Below are 16,516 nucleotides of genomic sequence, written 5' to 3'. Positions count from 1 at the left end.
AGTTTGCATTAAAATTACGTAATATATTTTGAGAGGTTATCCTAATGTCTAACACTTTAGCTACTGGACTGCTGCTTATCTGACAAATCTTCAACTTAAAACATCATATTTCTTAGTACAGCAGAACAATGCCTCTCGCACAAGCGTGAGAGATGCTAGATCAATTGATGTTATATATTTCCAAAAACCAAAAAACACAATCATAGATGAATTGATAATAATAATGAATCTTAACACAAGACAGTTTTTATATTTATTTTCACAAAGATGTAAGATTTACATTTCAACATTGTTAAAAATAAACCCTGAACCAAAATACAATAGGACATAGGGTAAGACATTACTACATAGCAGCAATACTACATTTGACTTTCCGATTTTTCCATGGTGTCCTTCGACAGATACACCACCCAGTAGACCATATTGAAAGCCCCAAAAGTTACAGGGAAGAGAATACGTGCATACTTGTCTATTTTGCTGGTGCCAGAAAATGGCGCCGGTGGGGGGGCAGGAGCAACTGCTGAGGGCTTTGTGGATCCCCCCACAGCCTTACCTGTGGTTTGAATGTGTTCCAGTCTGGTCCCAAGCAAACTGTTCATGGAAGTGGAACACGTTAAAACACGCTGTGGTACATGACCGGTTAGAGTCGGAGTAGATGGTGGAGCAGGAGGCGTATATTTGGCGAAAGAGAGTGTTTCTGCTACATTACTTCGACTAAAAGGGTTAGGGCTTGATGAAGAGCGGGACGGTGATGGAAGTGCAGAGGACACCTGAACCAGTGGTGCAGTTCTTGTAGATTCGCTTTTCGTGATGTTTTTCCCAGCGTCAGGGACATTTTCTCCATCATATGCAGCAGGTAGCATGGTGTTTGTTCTTTTCCTTATATTTAAATTAGAATCAACATTCTAAAAAATGGAAATGAAGATATGAAAGTTATTGACTTTAAAACACCATAAATACCAGCATTCAAAATTGCAATAATGCTATCACCTACTGGAATTCTACAGTACAATGAACCATACAATATTTAACTTGATTCCCTGTCTTTGCGTAGCAGGTAATTTTTCTTACATAGTATGAATGGAAAATACCAATATTGAACATGAAGAAAGCAAAAATAATTCACACAATTTTCTTTTGTTTCGGGAGAAGATGTGGATCTCTTGTTTTTAAGAATCACACACAGTGGAGCACATAGATGTCCAGAGCCGTGCCACTCAAAAGCTACCCACAAACTATAGAACCATATCAAGTCTAATTCTTTTTTAAATGCCGGGTCCAGGAGCCCTCAAACTGCAGGATTTTTTAAATAGAAAGTGTAAAAGAGAGAACAGAAAGCAACCATCATACAAAAAGATGAGTGCCTTCCACCTTCTTGGAAAATACTAGTGATTGTGATTGGCCAGAACGCTCTGCAGGCTTCTAAGTCATACAGTGTGACGCATAACTAGTCCTGTCCTGCTGAATGCTTCTGTCCGGGTGGTTACGGAAATAGCTCGCATGAATCCCGATTGAAAGTCTCTGGATAATGCCAAGGTGCAGTGGTAAGTACACATTGCGTTCTGATTAGCTACCAACACTGCAAAATGCATGAATGTGGATGGCATGTGTAGTACTCAATTTCGAACTGCACCCGAAGTCCTGACCTGGTAAGGGTATGTAGCGAGGGCAGGGAGGAGGGTGTGTGCAATAATAATGTACAATAGGTGCGTAAAGAGTGGTCAATACATGCACATTCAAACGAAGGGACAGAAAACAAAAACCATAGATGAATGGTGAAGTCCTGATTAAAGGTGGCAGGGGAGGTAGGGAAGAGAAAGTGAGGAATGCAGTAAAAGTAAAGGGTAGGAGCAGCATGGTTTAGAGAAAGTACCAAGGTCAGAGGAGGTTGAAATGGTGTTTGTGTACAGGCGGTTCCCCTCGTTGGATGTTCACAGGTACGTGCAACAGAAGGAGTGATGCACTGAGCTGGTGGCTGCACGGTTTTAACCCTTTACTACTAAAGTAGAAAACAATAAATACATTTAAAAAGAGATGCATATATTCGGAAATATATTCGGAAATAATTTTCTTTCTAAGAAAATGCATACAATTATACATTCTGCTATTATTACTTTCCTCATTTTGAAATTATACATTGTTTATTCTTTTCATTACTTTCAATGTAGATTTGTTATTTGTACCTTTTTGTTTTTTACTGCTTAATTTTCAGACTAGTTTATAATCTGTTTGCAGTCTCACATGCAACAATATTTGTATACTGAGCTTTCAATTCTGAACCTCCTGCAAGGTACACATATATTAATCAAACAATAAGCTTGATTTCAGCAGTCTTAAAAAGCAAGTGCGATTGAAACCTTATTCCAAGAGCACGTTTTCTAGATTTCAAGCCCCCATCCCAGCTCTGTATTTGAATAGCTTTGCCTTCTTTTCATGTTTTCAATTCCTAAACATGGACTTGCCTTTAGCTATCAGTCAACCTATGTGATCTTATAAAATGGAACACATCGATTTGATATTTTGATAAGAAAAATGCTGGTGGCATTACCTCTATTAAAATGACTAAACGCATTATGAGTAGGTGCTAGGGTGTTAGACATGTTTATTTGAGCCTCCTCGGCTCCTGGAATTTTCTGTAACATTGTTTCTCCTAAAGAACCGTTTTTTATGGGATACAGTATTGTTTATTTAACGGTTAGGTAATGTAGTAATTCTCATCCTATCATCTTTGAATTCACCCTGACGGTCTATTCTGCAAAAATAAAAAAAAATAAAAACTGCCACATTCTGGCCAATAAAAACTGGTCCTACAATCATGGGCTCACACTTCTGCCATTGCCCTCTTGTGAAACATATGCAGAGTGGTAAAAGAAGTGCATGGTTGGCATCAATAGGCAGCGGTGGATGGTGATTTAGCAAAGCCTCCCTCATTTTTCTAGGATTATTAATTTTTCAAATAACAAACCACTCAGTTGTCCATACAATCCTTTGTCTGATCCTCAATCCAGTTAACCAATTTCACTCTGTGTTCCACAATGCCAAACTTGGTATTGCCCGCGTAGGGATTCCTGTAATAAAGTTAGGGCACCCTTATTTGCTCCTCTGCTAGGTTTTGGAACATTAGCCAGCACAACAAGATAAGGGGTGCAATCATGAGCTAAATGCACTTATGTTGTTTTATTGGCTAGTCAGTAGATAGCTTACAATGATGTTGTGACCGCTTATTGTTCTGTATTATCTGAGTTGAAAGTACATATGGTTTGACCTCTACAAGGACTCTCACATAGTAATCAGCCGAAGTGCTAGCATGGGCCAAGGGTTCTTTTTTCCTGCCTTTTCAATTGAGCCATAGAGAGAATGTTCACTATTGTCGTTATCGTTGCTGCTTTCTTGGTGACACCCCTAATCATCATTTCAAGTGAAGAAAGAACTTTATCAATATAGGATTGTAATTGTTATCATTCTGCAGTGGGTAATTTAAAATGTGTGTGTGGCACATGCCATTTGATTTTATTGAATTTTCATAGAAAACAGGCCCCACAAAGGGGAAAGAGAAAAAAAGCCACATACATATGCATTTGGTTATACAATAAAATGTAAGTTTCAATATTCTAATATCTTTGTTTAACATCAGCTTCATTTACTTTTTCATTTGCAGTGTACAAAATCTTATAACTCTTCCCGCTCCCGTTTTTTCGACCTCCTCCCACCCCTCCCCCACACCCCTTTAAGACCGGGCATTTGTTCCGCGAGTGTGGTGTGTTTTTATGTGTTCTCATGTGTTGGCGGTTTCTTTTTCCAGATTCCGGTGGTCTCCATTGGTAGGAAGCGCTTTTTTGTGTTTCTTCGTCGCATTTTGGGATACATACGGGATGATATCAAGCATTGGGAGGGTGTTGTATGTGAGGGAAGTTTTCGGGTTTAGGTTCACTATGTGTCTCTACCTTCTAATGTATAGTCCCTGGCATGTATTTGTTCAAAAAATCCATCCAGAGAATGTCGCATTGTGTTGACTTGCAATGTAGGGATGATGTTATTTTTTCCATGGTGCATATGTTTGATGCCACATTGACCCATTCTTTCTCAGTGGGGGTTGTTGCTGACTTCCACTTCATAACTAGCAGAGCCCTGGCGGCCAGCAGTAGTTGTGCAGCCAGACCCTGTATTCTCCTCCATTCATCCTCATATTTCTCAAAGCCAAACAGGACGAGGTAGGGATCTTAATTCGGGAGCACGCCCACCACATATGCCAAAAGTCTGCAGCTTCTCCACATTCATGCCACCGCAGTGGACTGGTTGTCTGGTACATTTTGGCGAGTCTATATGGGTCATACTGCCACCGGTGTAAGAGTTTGATAGCATGCAATTTATATTGACATGATATAGATGTTAAGGACGCTGCTTTGCATATTATCCCACATGTATCTTGATCAATATCTTCCCCCAAGTCTATCTCCCATCTTGCTCTGAGATGTTCCGCAGTTCCTCTACCTGCCTCTATCAGTGTTTTGTACCTAGCCAACATCAATCCCTTCATTTCTGTTCTAGAGTCCAGTAATATTTCAAAAGGGGTAAGTTATCTGATCAATTTATCCTTCCACTCTGGTTTTGTCAAAACACCCTTAATCTGTGAGAATTGGAATGTGGACAGTGCCCCCATCCTTTAGGTCTCTATTAGCTCTGGGAGTGTGATGAAGGAGTCGCTTTTTAAAAGTTGGCCTACTCTTTCGAGTCACGCTTCGTACCAGGACTGAAATCTTTCTACATTGGGGATATGGTCATTAATTCCTGGGGACCATAAGTGGCTCAGCGGTGATGGCCATGTGGTAATTTTCCTCATCTCCGTGCCCTCCCTCTATATTTCCCATACTGTTTCTTAGATTGGGTGTGCCTTCGATCTGTTTAGTACTCTCCTCCGTGGGGCCCACAGCCACTCCATGACCGTGGCTGGGGAGAGGTAGCAATTGTCCATTTCAATTCACTATAGCTCTTTCTGATTACGCAGGTGGTGAATGATCACCTGTAATTGGGCTGCTTCGAAATATTTCTTGAGGTCCGGGAGGCCTACCCCGCCCCTATACTTAGGTAATGGCAGGGTGTCATATGCAATTCTAGATTTTTTCCCTTGCCAGAGTAATTTTACAATCGCTCTCTTGGCCTCTAAGAAGAAGTGTCCTGGTATGGTGATGGGGAGCATTTGGAAGGGGTACAGAAATCGTGGGAGACAGACCATTTTTATCACGTTGAGGCATCCTAGACAGGATATTGTCAATTTGTCCCATCCAGCCAGGTCTGCGTGGACATTTTTAGGGAGTTTTGGGAAGTTCGCTTCATATAGGTTTCATATTTGTTTTGTGATTTGTATCCCCATATATTGTAACGTGTTGTGTTTAATCGTTAGACCATGGAGGGAATATTTGTCTTCATTTATCTCTGCGGACCCTTGTAGGGAGAACATAATTGACTTGGTTCTGTTGACTTTGAATCCTGATAATCGGCCGTATTCCTCAAGGAGAAGCATAGCTCTAGGGATGGATGTATTCGGATTGGCTACATGCAAGAGTATGTCATCGGCGTACATTGCCACTTCATATTCAATCTGGCCTAGTTGCATTCCCTCCACCTGGATATTATCTCTCATCTTCTGTGCCAATGGCTCCAGTGAGAGGGCAAAGAGGATAGCTGAAAGGGGGCATCCCTGCCTAGCACCCCGTTTTAGTTCAAACCACCTAGAATATTCCCCGTTCACAAATACTGAGGATTTGGGTGCTGCATAAACTGCCCAAATCCCTCTTCTGAATTTAGGCCCTATCCCAACCTTGTGTAAGACTCATGTCAGGAAATTTTACCCTGTCAAAGGCTTTTTCTGCATCAATGGAAAGCAGGGCAGGGTCGTTGTTCATCTCGTGAGATTTGTGGACCAGGTGCAAGGTCTTGCGCATGGTGTGAGCTCCTTGCCGTCCAAGAATGAAGCCCACTTGGTCAGGGTGGATAAGATGGGGCATAAGTGTGTCGAGTCTAGAGGCTAATACTCTTGTATAGATTTTCGCGTCTACGTGAAGCAGGGATATGCGACGATATAATCCGCATCTTCTGGGGTCTCTTCCCTCTTTCGGAATCACTGTTATGAGAGCTCTGATGAAAGAATCCGGGAGTTTCCCTGTTTCTAGGATCTCGTTGAATAGCTCGATCAGAAATGGTGTGAGATGGGTGTTAGGCAGAAACCTGTGCAGTTCCCTCTGGGACCACTGCAAAAGATTGAAGACTACAGGTGTTTGGCAGTAAACCCACTTGGTAGCAGTCTGTACCACACAGATTCACTTGGTAGCTGTGGCTGAGCAGTCAGACTTCCCTCAAGAAGAGTTAGGCAGTATACAGAGTATTCACAATAGGTCAAAAGAACACAGTAGAACAAGCGAAAACTGACCAGAGCTTGGTGTAAAAGAGATATAATTATTTATTTAAAACCAAATCTAGTAAAACACACAGGCACTAATATTAAGCAGTTCAAAAACACGGTCACTAAAAGATATACACTCCCTTAAAAGAATATTAGACAAGTCTAAATAAAAAGCCCCACTTATTTTCAGACAGCGGTGAGCGCTTAACGCAGATGGCACTCTAATAATTCGTTTTAAAAGGGAGAGAAAAGCAGAGTATAATTTGAAACAGATCCCAACACTTTCACAAGAACACAACAAGAGAGGAAGGCAACGTAAAACTGTGAAGTTAGAGTTCAGAAGGCCGGATCCACTTTAAGAGGATCAGAACGAAATGTGTCCAAGGTCACACGGTTGCAAAGTGCACAAAAGTCTCGAAAAGGTTCAGAAAGAGTTGGACCAAAAGAAAGGGACCAGTTAGATGGTCAAGGAGGCCAGCCCAGTCCAGAAGGTTAAGGGATTATTATTACCTTGTAGCAATCTTTAGAAAGGGAGGCCTGGCGGACACAGTACCTTAAAGTTGTGAGAATGCTCCAGCGGGGGCAGTTGTTCCTGGCAGCGGATGCAAGTCGGTGCTTCATCCGTGGGAAGAGAGGATCTCGTCGGGGAGGAAGACAGGAGTCCGTTGCACTGCCAGGAAAGAAACCAGCCACGGAGTTCTCAGTTAAAAGGAGCGGTCCTTTGGTTCGCGGTCCAGTGGTAAGTGGCTATCAGGTTACTGGGGTGCTTGGCACGGGCAATTCGACCACAAGACATCCTGGGATGCGAGAAAAAGAAGGTAAACTGGTTGTGCCCACCAGTCAGGGGAAGAAGACTCTCCAGTCGGGAGATCTTCTCTGTCGTCGGGAAGTGGTGAGTCGGTTCCGCAGGGCTCCACCCGTGGTGTCGTCGTAGCAGGTCGGCTCAGCTTCTCCCTCGTCGGATTCTCAGGTCCTGTGGCGACTTCTGAAGTTCCAGTCCCCAAAGCCCTGCTTTTATGGAGCACACCCCCATTCACTCAGCCTAGCTGTCACTCAAACATGCTAAGTGGTGAACCGGCCGGCTCACCACTCGGGCCAATCACAAAAGAGTGCGACTTGAGTTACCAAGGTAACTCAGTCCAGAGTGCCTAAACCCCCTCCAACACCCCCTATGTTACCCAGACAGAGTGGCACCACTTTTGGAGGCTTCTGTGGAGAAGCCCGCCAAAAGTGGAACAAAGGGCTCGACTTGGGTTGGAGTCACAGAAGAGAACACATACGCCATTTTAGAATCGAGTCCTGGCAAAAACTACCAACCGGCGAATTAATATTAAATAAATAAACCGGCGGTATGTTCCAGGCTATGAGAATTCAATAATTAAAGTTGGTAGCCTCGAACAATGGGAAAATCCCATAGGGATATATTTGCGGTCGAATATAAAAAGTAGTATCCACTGCCACCAGCCAAAACTTGATCAGGGGGGATGGAGACATGCCCCTCGACTAATAGACCCCGGGGCAATCGAATTGCCCCGACCAGTACATCCACAATATGATGGTTTGTACTCGTTTCTGTTCATAATTTGGGACTAGTAAAGCCAATGGTGACTTTACATGCCATGGGAGACAGTAGTGAGTCCCAGGATATGGAGTCTATGGTGGGGTGTCACTGTGACACCCCTGTGTCACTGCACGGAGGGTGCTGTGTAATACACATAGTAAAAACACATGAGACCCTATGGAGTAAAGGACCCCATAGCCCATAAAACACATAAGCAGTCAAAGGAACACCATAAATCATGTCCAAGAGTCTCACTCTTGGCAGGAGGAAAAAACAAACTCCAGAAATCCAGCAAAGCTGCTGGGGGACTCACTAGGTTAGGAAATTCAGCCTAAACAGAGAATTCTCCCTAACAATGGATCCTGTTACTAATAAAGTTCGGCCTTCTATGTCTGACCAAGTCTTGGTGACCTGAATGTCTGTCCCCTTCCTGATAAGGATTCCAAACCCGCCTTTTCTCAGCGAGCCACAGCCCCAAAATTCTATTCCACTTCTTTTCCCCAGTACAGGCCTTTCATCACCCTTCATATATTTGGCCTCTTGTAAGACAAGGATATCAATTCTTGCTCTACGGAATTCTCTGGACACAAGGGATCTCTTGGTCGGAGAATTGAGACCTTTAACGTTAAGTGTTCCCACCCTAATGGAGCCCCTTCTGTGAGATTCAGCGGTCATCATAATTGCGGAGTCTCATAGTGTACATAATGTTTGACTGCAACAACCAATATGCCTTCCATTCAATTGACCCCCTAACATTTCTCTCTTTTTTAGTTTCTAAAGCTGTCTCCCTAGCCCCTTCCTTGGTCTTGCCACATGCCCCTGTCTCCCTCCCCCTCCCGCCTTCCCTATCCCCATTTGATGGCGTCCGATCGAGCCCAGTTGAAAGCACTGGCCCAGCATTGAACCACCAATAGTAAAATCAATATAAAGAATAAGCCCCCACTACCCTCCCCTTGCACTTAGCATATAGCTCAAAGTAAAGCATCTGTCTCAATGGTAATCTAACAGCCAGTTATCAAACCTTGTGTTATCGTGAGACATCTAGGTTAATTATATCATGTGTATCGGGATCTATTTGTCCCCGTCGGGGGGAAACGTTGCCTCTGCGGAATTTCCTCGAGCCTTTCACCTTTCTTCTCTTTGGACCTTGAATGCACCATTTTCTTCCATCCTTTGTTGAGTCATCTCATTCTTCTTTATGCCCTTGCGGGTCCACCAATTCCGATATACAAGCTTTAATCTCTTTCTGTGAACTCAACTTGATCTTTGTACCTTCAAAGGAGAGGGAGAAAGAGTATCCCCATCTATAGCGAGTGTCCCGTTCCTTCAACAATTTTGTGAGGGTTCCACACAATCTCCTGAGAGCTAGCGTCAGGGAGGACAAGTCTTGATATATCGTTATTTGTGCTCCTCCCAGGGTGATCGCGCCCGCACTCCTCACTTTCTCCAACACCCTGGCCTTGTCTTGGGACCAGTGAAACAGGGCGAGGACTGATCTTGGGCCCACGGGGGGGGCTCCGGCTTGGTGGATTTGTTCTGTTTTGGGTTCATCAATGGTTTCTTTTGCGACTAGCAGCTTTATGATGTTGTGAAGCATTCTTTTGAGGTCTTCTTCTGTTTCCCCTTCTTGTTCTGGAATTCAAAAAAAGCGTAGTTTGTTTCTCCTTTGCGATTTTTCTAAATCGTCCATTTTAAGTTTGAACTCCTCTTCTCTCTGTTCCAAGTCAGTTATTCTGTGTTCCAGCTTTGTCTCTAGAGTGTCTATGGAGGCTTGATTTTTCTCCACTCCTTCTAGTCTGTCTTCAATGTCTACGCAAAGTGTGAGCTTGTCAATTTTCTCGCCTATATTGGCCTCCATGTTCTTTATCTCCGTCAGTAAGGCAGCAATGTCCCCTTTCGTGGCAGCAGTTTCAACATTCACGCTTGCCGTGGTTGCCATTCTGGGTGTGGCAGAGTAGTGCGCTGATGGAGCGTATGCATAGATGGCAAGCTTCTATTGTACGTTCATACACTCTAGGTGTTCCCTTTGGCTGCTTCTTCGGGGCTCCGAGAGTGGCAGGTTTGAGATCTGAGGTGCCGGGGTCATTCAGTAGAAGTAGCTTTGTTTCACAGTGTTCGCCTAGTTCGGTCGCTCTTGGGTATCTCCCTCTATCTCTCGGTCTATGGCCTGGTCGTGGAGGATGTGCCGGATGAGTACTTGGTCACATATTTCAAACGCAAAATGGTCTGTAATTCTTGGCTCCGGTAGCTAGTGCCTGCTCCCCTCTCACTTGTTGTCTTGGGTGTATGTCGCATTTTCTGTCTCGTGCTCAGCAGTTTTATTCAGTTGAGTGCTCCGCCAATGAGACCTTGATCATGAGTGGGCTCAGTGTGGTTCCAGGGATTCTGAGTATGTTTTGGGGTACTGCATGGAGGGTAGCGCTGTGTCTCTCTGCGTGCTATGGGAGCAGCTCTTAAACGTGCATCCTGGAATGCTGGAATGACGTAGTCCCAGTGTCTCTGCTGCAGTCTGGTGAGGGTTCATATGCGTTTCCGGGTTCCGCTGGGGCCTGTCAGCTGTTGAGGCTTCTCAACGTTCGATTCCCTCCTTGAGAGTTTGGGCCTTCCTACATGCTGGTTGGAGGGAACGTGCCCTTCATGCGGATGCACGTCTATCCGGGCCCTGTGCATGTAATTAATGTCCCGTGTCAAAGAGTTGTTCAGTCTGAGGCACCTAACAGCTGCTTCACTCTCCGTGGCTACTGGTAGGTAAGCATCTCCATTTGCGCTGGGTGAACGTAGGGGAGGCTGTTCCTGCTGTTGGAGGGTCACTGCATGGCCTACGGCAGAGGTCGTTCCTGGGTAGTTCTATCTACTTCGTTGGTTTGTGCGCATATATTGCCCGAGATAATACCTATATAAGGTATTTTATCGTGTGGCACAGTATGATCCACGTGTGTGCTTCAGAGGGGTCAGGCATCACCTACCTTCACAAATCTCTGTAGAGGCCTGCGTCGCACCAATCCCACTGCGGTGCCTGAAAGCAGGGTTTTCAGTGGGTCGAGTTCTGTTTCTGCTGTGTTCCATCGGGTGCCAGATGTGGGGGTCTCAAGACTCCATGGATCGGGCATTCTGGGGGGTGCCTTCGTTGTGATGGGGGGGCCATGAGCGGGAGCCAGCCGGGCCGCACAGAGCATCTAGATGTGCGGTCAGAGGCTCTAGTGCCACTGCTCTGTAGCCATATGGCTCTGGTCCTATGTGTTTTTCTTGTTGGGTGGGGCCTCCAATCGTGAAGGGTCCGTGGCGGCAATGCACTGCAAGAGAGGCTGTGCCAAGGGTGGGTGCGCTGTGTGGTCCTTTGCGGTCGTTGTTTGTGGTCCGGTGCCTCTTGCTGGAGGAATCAGGGGTGCGCATACAGGTTAAGTAGCCTGTGTCCCCTTGCTGTTGGTGGCGTGCAGTGGGTGGGGTCCGGTGTGTATGCCCCTTGCAGGTTCGTCCTGATCGGGGGTCCTCAAGTCCAGGTGGCTCACTTGAAGTTCCGTCGCGTGTTCCGAGCAGTTTCACTTTCTCCTCTGTGGCGATGTTAGCACAGACTGGTCCCTTCACTGTTATCTCTGTGAAGGCAGCTCCGATTTTCTCCAAATGTTTTCCCTTGCTGGGGGGGGGCACCCTTATGCTTCTGTTGCTCGTTCCTCAGCTTGGGGGGGTCGTGAAGTGGGGGCTTAGGGCCACAACACGTACCTCGGCCTTGGAGCTCACACAGCGAGGAAGCTCATCCGTGCGCCCCCTGGTGGCCAGTCCCGCGGATGTTATTTTTTATGCTTGAGAATCATTTTGTGCTGCAGGGTCCGACCTTTAGTGCTCTAAAGTAGTGATTTCAGAAGCCATCAGTTTTGATCATTTTGTGCAAATTCATACTTTGAGTTCCTCTGAGTATGGCAGATTTTTTAATGTTGCGGTTTACAGTAAGTTTCATTCTGGCTGCAAGATCATTTTACCAGTGAGAGTACTAGCCAATGCTGGTGTTGGCATATGCAGAGTTTGTTTGCAGGAGCTTACATGTGTCGAAACAGTTGTACTTCTGTATGTATGCAATATACTTGGTCAAGGGCACAGCAATTCCTTTACCAAGTCTTATCCTTGGCTTCAAGCCCAGGGGCTGCATCTCTCCAGCCCCTAAAATCTCTCCACTGGCTCCCAGTGGCTGCAAAGATCCATTTCAAGACCCTCTGCATCATCCACAAAGCTTTCTGGGGCCTGGTACCCCACTACATCCAACATTCTCTCCATAAATAGCTCCCTGCAGATCAGACGTTTCTCCAAGCAGAGAGTGGGGGGTAGATATCTTTCTTTGACATGAGCCTCCCTCTGGAACAGCCTTCCTGCCCTTCTCAGACTTGAGCCGGATCTCCTTAACTTCCGGAAACCTCTCAAGACTTTCCTTTTCTCCTCCTCCTTCACTCTCCCTCTCACCTGCCAATGGTCCCCTGGCACTGTGACTGGTGCCTGGTCCCTTATGTGTCTTACAGGGGCCAGGCCTTCCTCGTCCAGTCTACCCCAGCACCCCTAACCAGCACTTGCCCTCGGGTACCCTTGCCTGATTAGCCTGAATCTGTTCTAACCCCATCCTTCCACTAGCTGACCTTTACCCTGGTTCCCCAGGCACTTGCCCTCCTGGGCTCCCCTCAACACTTGCCCAGCCCCTGGCACCCCATCCGTCCTGCGCTTCTGCTCTCCCCCTTTCACTTATCCCAGCCCTTCAACCCTGACCTGCCCCGTCCCCCTGCACTTATTGTCACTGCACTTGCATGGTCCAAATGTCACAAGGCCTAGTAGGAACATTTATTGTTGTTGTTTCTACCCCCCACCCAATCCCTTTGTGTCCTGTAACGCCTGGAAACAGGTGTGTATTTGCACCTTACAAATGTCAAAGCACAAAAAGCTCTTCTAAGGCTAATGGCACCTTTTTCCCTAAGCAGCTCTTACTGTCTTTCATTTTGACACATCTATATCTAAGTAATTTGAACATATAATGGCCACACCAACTCAATATATATACGAGCAGTGCACATTACAAAATAGAAGTCAAGTACATCAATGTCTGAAAGCAGTTTAATTACTCACGAAGTGGAACTCTAACAGAAACATGCCTCTTCCATGCCCTGACAACAGACTGCCATACCCACCCCAATGGGGCATTACTGCCACGTGTGCTTTCATCTGGAGAGTGAGGGAGTATTACAGGCTTCCTGGGCCTAGCTCCCTCTAATTGCAGTAGCACTCCACAATGGGTGAAGTGCCACAGACTGCCTCTCCCTTCCACTGGTGAATTAATTGCTTCACATGCTGGTGCACTTAAAACACGATTTTGTTGGGAGAGTGAGGTAGAATAATTTTGATGCGGTTGAAGTGAGTAGTGCTTTGCAATGTCTCCTCCAGTAGATTACCAACCATGCAATTCTCATGCATTTTCTGCTCATGCATCTCTGCCTGTATTGGTTGTCGTGGGCCGAGAGGCTCAATTACCTATGCACACCACCATGTTTTTTGCAATTGCAGAAACTATGCAGACCCCAATAGGAATGCAAATGCCATCCATTATGTATAGGTATTGCAGGCAGAGATTATGATTGATTTCATAAATGGGTATATCTCTGGTTTCCCCAGTTTTCATGTCATGGAGAGGACTGCTTATGTGCAATTTTCTAACTGTTCACTTTGTAGGCAGTCAAAATGACTCCCTTGCCCTCATTACAACACCGGCGCTAAACCATGGCGCTATTAGCACCATGGTTGGTGCCGGTGTTGTAACAAGTCCGCCATGATGAAATGGGGAAATACCGCCCCATTCCAAGGTTGGCGGGGCGGTATTTCCCCATTTCACCATGGCCCTTCCCCATTCCCATTTTTGCCCCATAGGGCTCATCGGGAATGGGGAAGGTGGCAATTGCCTGCGAGGTCCCTTTGCGGGTCCCTACTTTAACGGCTGGTCTAGACCAGCCGTTCAGGTCGGGTCCCGCAAAGGGACCTCGTTGTAAGGCGCTAAGTGGTTAACGGCGCCACAGCCTTTTACGGCGCCGTTAACCAATTAGCGCCAGGGTCGTAATGACCCCCCCTGTGTCTCTAGACCTACTTTGAAAAACATTTGGGAATTGTTAATACATTTGGGAATTGTTCATCTGAAAATGTTATACAGCATTGAAACAGTTGTGTAATATGCCATTCTCCACTGCAGAACACAGTTATTTATGAAATAATATTATGAGAAAAATACCCTTTCGGAATGCTCTCCGGAAGGCACAAAGACATGGCATACTGTCATTCATGGTAGATAACGTTTTGTTGAAGGCTGCTATATGTCACTCTGGTCCCTTTGCTAGATAGGTGGTGACAGTCATTCACATATAGGGCCTGTGCTTCCTGAAGGCCAGTAGGGATGGAGCACAACCAGTCATATTTTAGTCCTTTGACTTATGGAGTCTGGGCTGGTAAGACATGCGTGAAATACCGTACACAGATTGTGTTTCTCTACACCCAAAGAGAAATGGGCATAGTCAACTCAGAGACCACAATGCAGACATAGTCCAAAACATCTGCAGAGCCGCAGTTTGCAGACCCCCGCCTTCGATCATTTCTCGGAAAAGATGACCATACCAACAGTGCCCACTTTGCATTGACACAAGCCATGCCATGTGGGTGCTGTGAATGGGGCCTGGCCAAATGGCATAAGGCCCTGCGCTGGGCCCACTATACAAACCCAAAGTGCCCACTGGGCATGTCCTGTGGCCGTGCCTCAGGTCCAATAAAAGTACGCACAGTGCTTAGAGAACACTCTGCCCGGGGACCCAGGCAAAAGAAACACACCTACATTGACATCTCTATATGCCTGGAGAACACTGCCTGAGTCATCGCTCAGAGTGGGCATACATACAATAGGATATGGACCGGGCACACCAAATGCATCAACTCTTCTCACATCTAGTACCCTGGTCACATCAAAACCATCTGCAGTAAAAACTGGGCATATGGCCCTGGATAAAGTGAATATACACAAACCCTCAGGCCTGATGCCATGCCTAGTGGTGCCTGAAGCCCTGCACATATCAAACATATCAAAAGTGACCTAAGGACTCTTCACTTACTTTAATGACTAGTGCCCTGTTGTTTCTTTTTCATTGTATTTCTATGTTGGTCAGGGGATGCAAAAAGTATCATAACCCTGCCTTCAGGTCTGTGATTTGAATCCAAGATGGTGGGCAGGCACATATTTGCAGCCTGGCTTCAGCTAGTCACAATTCTGTGATCATATAGATTGGGTCAGCAGACTGTCTCAGGACACAAATGATCTCAAACTCATTTTGTCCATTTTTGGCCCTCATTTAAAAAAAAGAAAATTCTGATTGAAAGATGTTCACCATACTAATTGAAGACTGCAAGTTGGACCAGCCATCCTACTCTCCCCAGGTTAGGTGTAACCCCATTCGGTAATGTTTTGATGTAGGTGAAAGCAAGCAATCCTCCTAGGAAGTTATATAGAAAATAAAACTTTTGGGACCTCCCATAATGTTTCCCCACCTGCACAGAACTTCATGAAATTTTCAAAGAAAATTGGGAGAAGTATTTGTATTTTTATAAAACTTTCTTGTAAAAGCTTTAAACAGTGCATAAGTTAAATAGAAACTTTAAAGGTGATCCTTTCTTACCATGTCCGACTTAACCATAACTATGGAGACCCTATCAATGTGTGTAAGGCCATTAAAAACCCCACAAGTGTGCTGTAAAACAAATAGATTGAATTCAATCTTAATCGAAGACAAGTTTGCAGGTGTCTAGACACTTTAATCTTTGTCTCTGAATTGTCACATGATTTCTTCACCACAGTATATGTCCTTGGAAACATGTGACATCAACTGACAGCATGCAATGTTTTCGAATCTCTTAAGACTCTGAAATTCACATTTTATGAGCCAAGTTTCTCTTAATACTCGTTTTGGATTTTGAACTGAAAGTCCCAGTGTGAAACGTTGCTACAGGTTTTCAATTTCCCAATGGCTCTTGAGTCTTGGGATCGCTGATCCTAATATACTGGAAAATCCCACCAGAGCTGCCTTTATCATTCTACAACTCAAACCACTTTCAGCAAGTACAAGTTATTCTGACTCAATTTTTCTGGGTATTCAATTTCCCCAGTGTTTTGGGGACTTTGGAATTTAAGGACCACTTTGCATCCTTACCCTTGGTATTTATTGTCTCACTCAGTTTCTTGATGGCTCTAAGACCTTTGATTCCAGCATGCAGCCCTATTTGCCAAATTCTGGTTTTGGTGGGTCTAAACAATTTTAACACGTATGAAGTGCTCCTTTTTACAGTTTATTTCTTTTCCAGATCAAGGATCTTTACCAGCTCAAGGAACGTAGCACATCATTACAGCATGAAGCACTCCTCGTAACATTTGGATTATTTAAACACTTACATACCCAGTAGGTGGCCATCTGCATCCTAGGCTAGGCTGCTTTGCTGCCATGAATGTGGACAGCCATTCCCTTGTGGCATTGATTTCAGAAGCAGCCACATCT

At 45.2% G+C, this 16,516-nt stretch overlaps 1 protein-coding gene across 3 annotated transcripts in view; it reads right to left on the bottom strand.

Annotated features, from left to right (window-relative positions):
- Positions 1–240: 240 nt before the first annotated feature.
- Positions 241–16,516, bottom strand: part of GABRA4 (gamma-aminobutyric acid type A receptor subunit alpha4) — a 654,190-nt gene continuing 637,914 nt past the window's right edge. For all 3 annotated transcript variants that reach the window (XM_069631719.1, XM_069631718.1, XM_069631720.1), the window contains one exon: positions 241–905. In XM_069631719.1, coding sequence (XP_069487820.1) covers positions 360–905 — 546 coding nt within the window. In that variant the 3' untranslated portion in view covers positions 241–359. The remainder of the gene's footprint in view (positions 906–16,516) is intronic.

The sequence above is a fragment of the Ambystoma mexicanum genome, chromosome 6q, assembly GCF_040938575.1.
Source record: "Ambystoma mexicanum isolate Mex_15411 chromosome 6q, UKY_AmexF1_1, whole genome shotgun sequence".
NCBI lineage: Eukaryota > Metazoa > Chordata > Amphibia > Caudata > Ambystomatidae > Ambystoma > Ambystoma mexicanum.
Note: the sequence above shows the minus strand (reverse complement) of the source record. Positions and strands in the feature narration are given on the sequence as shown.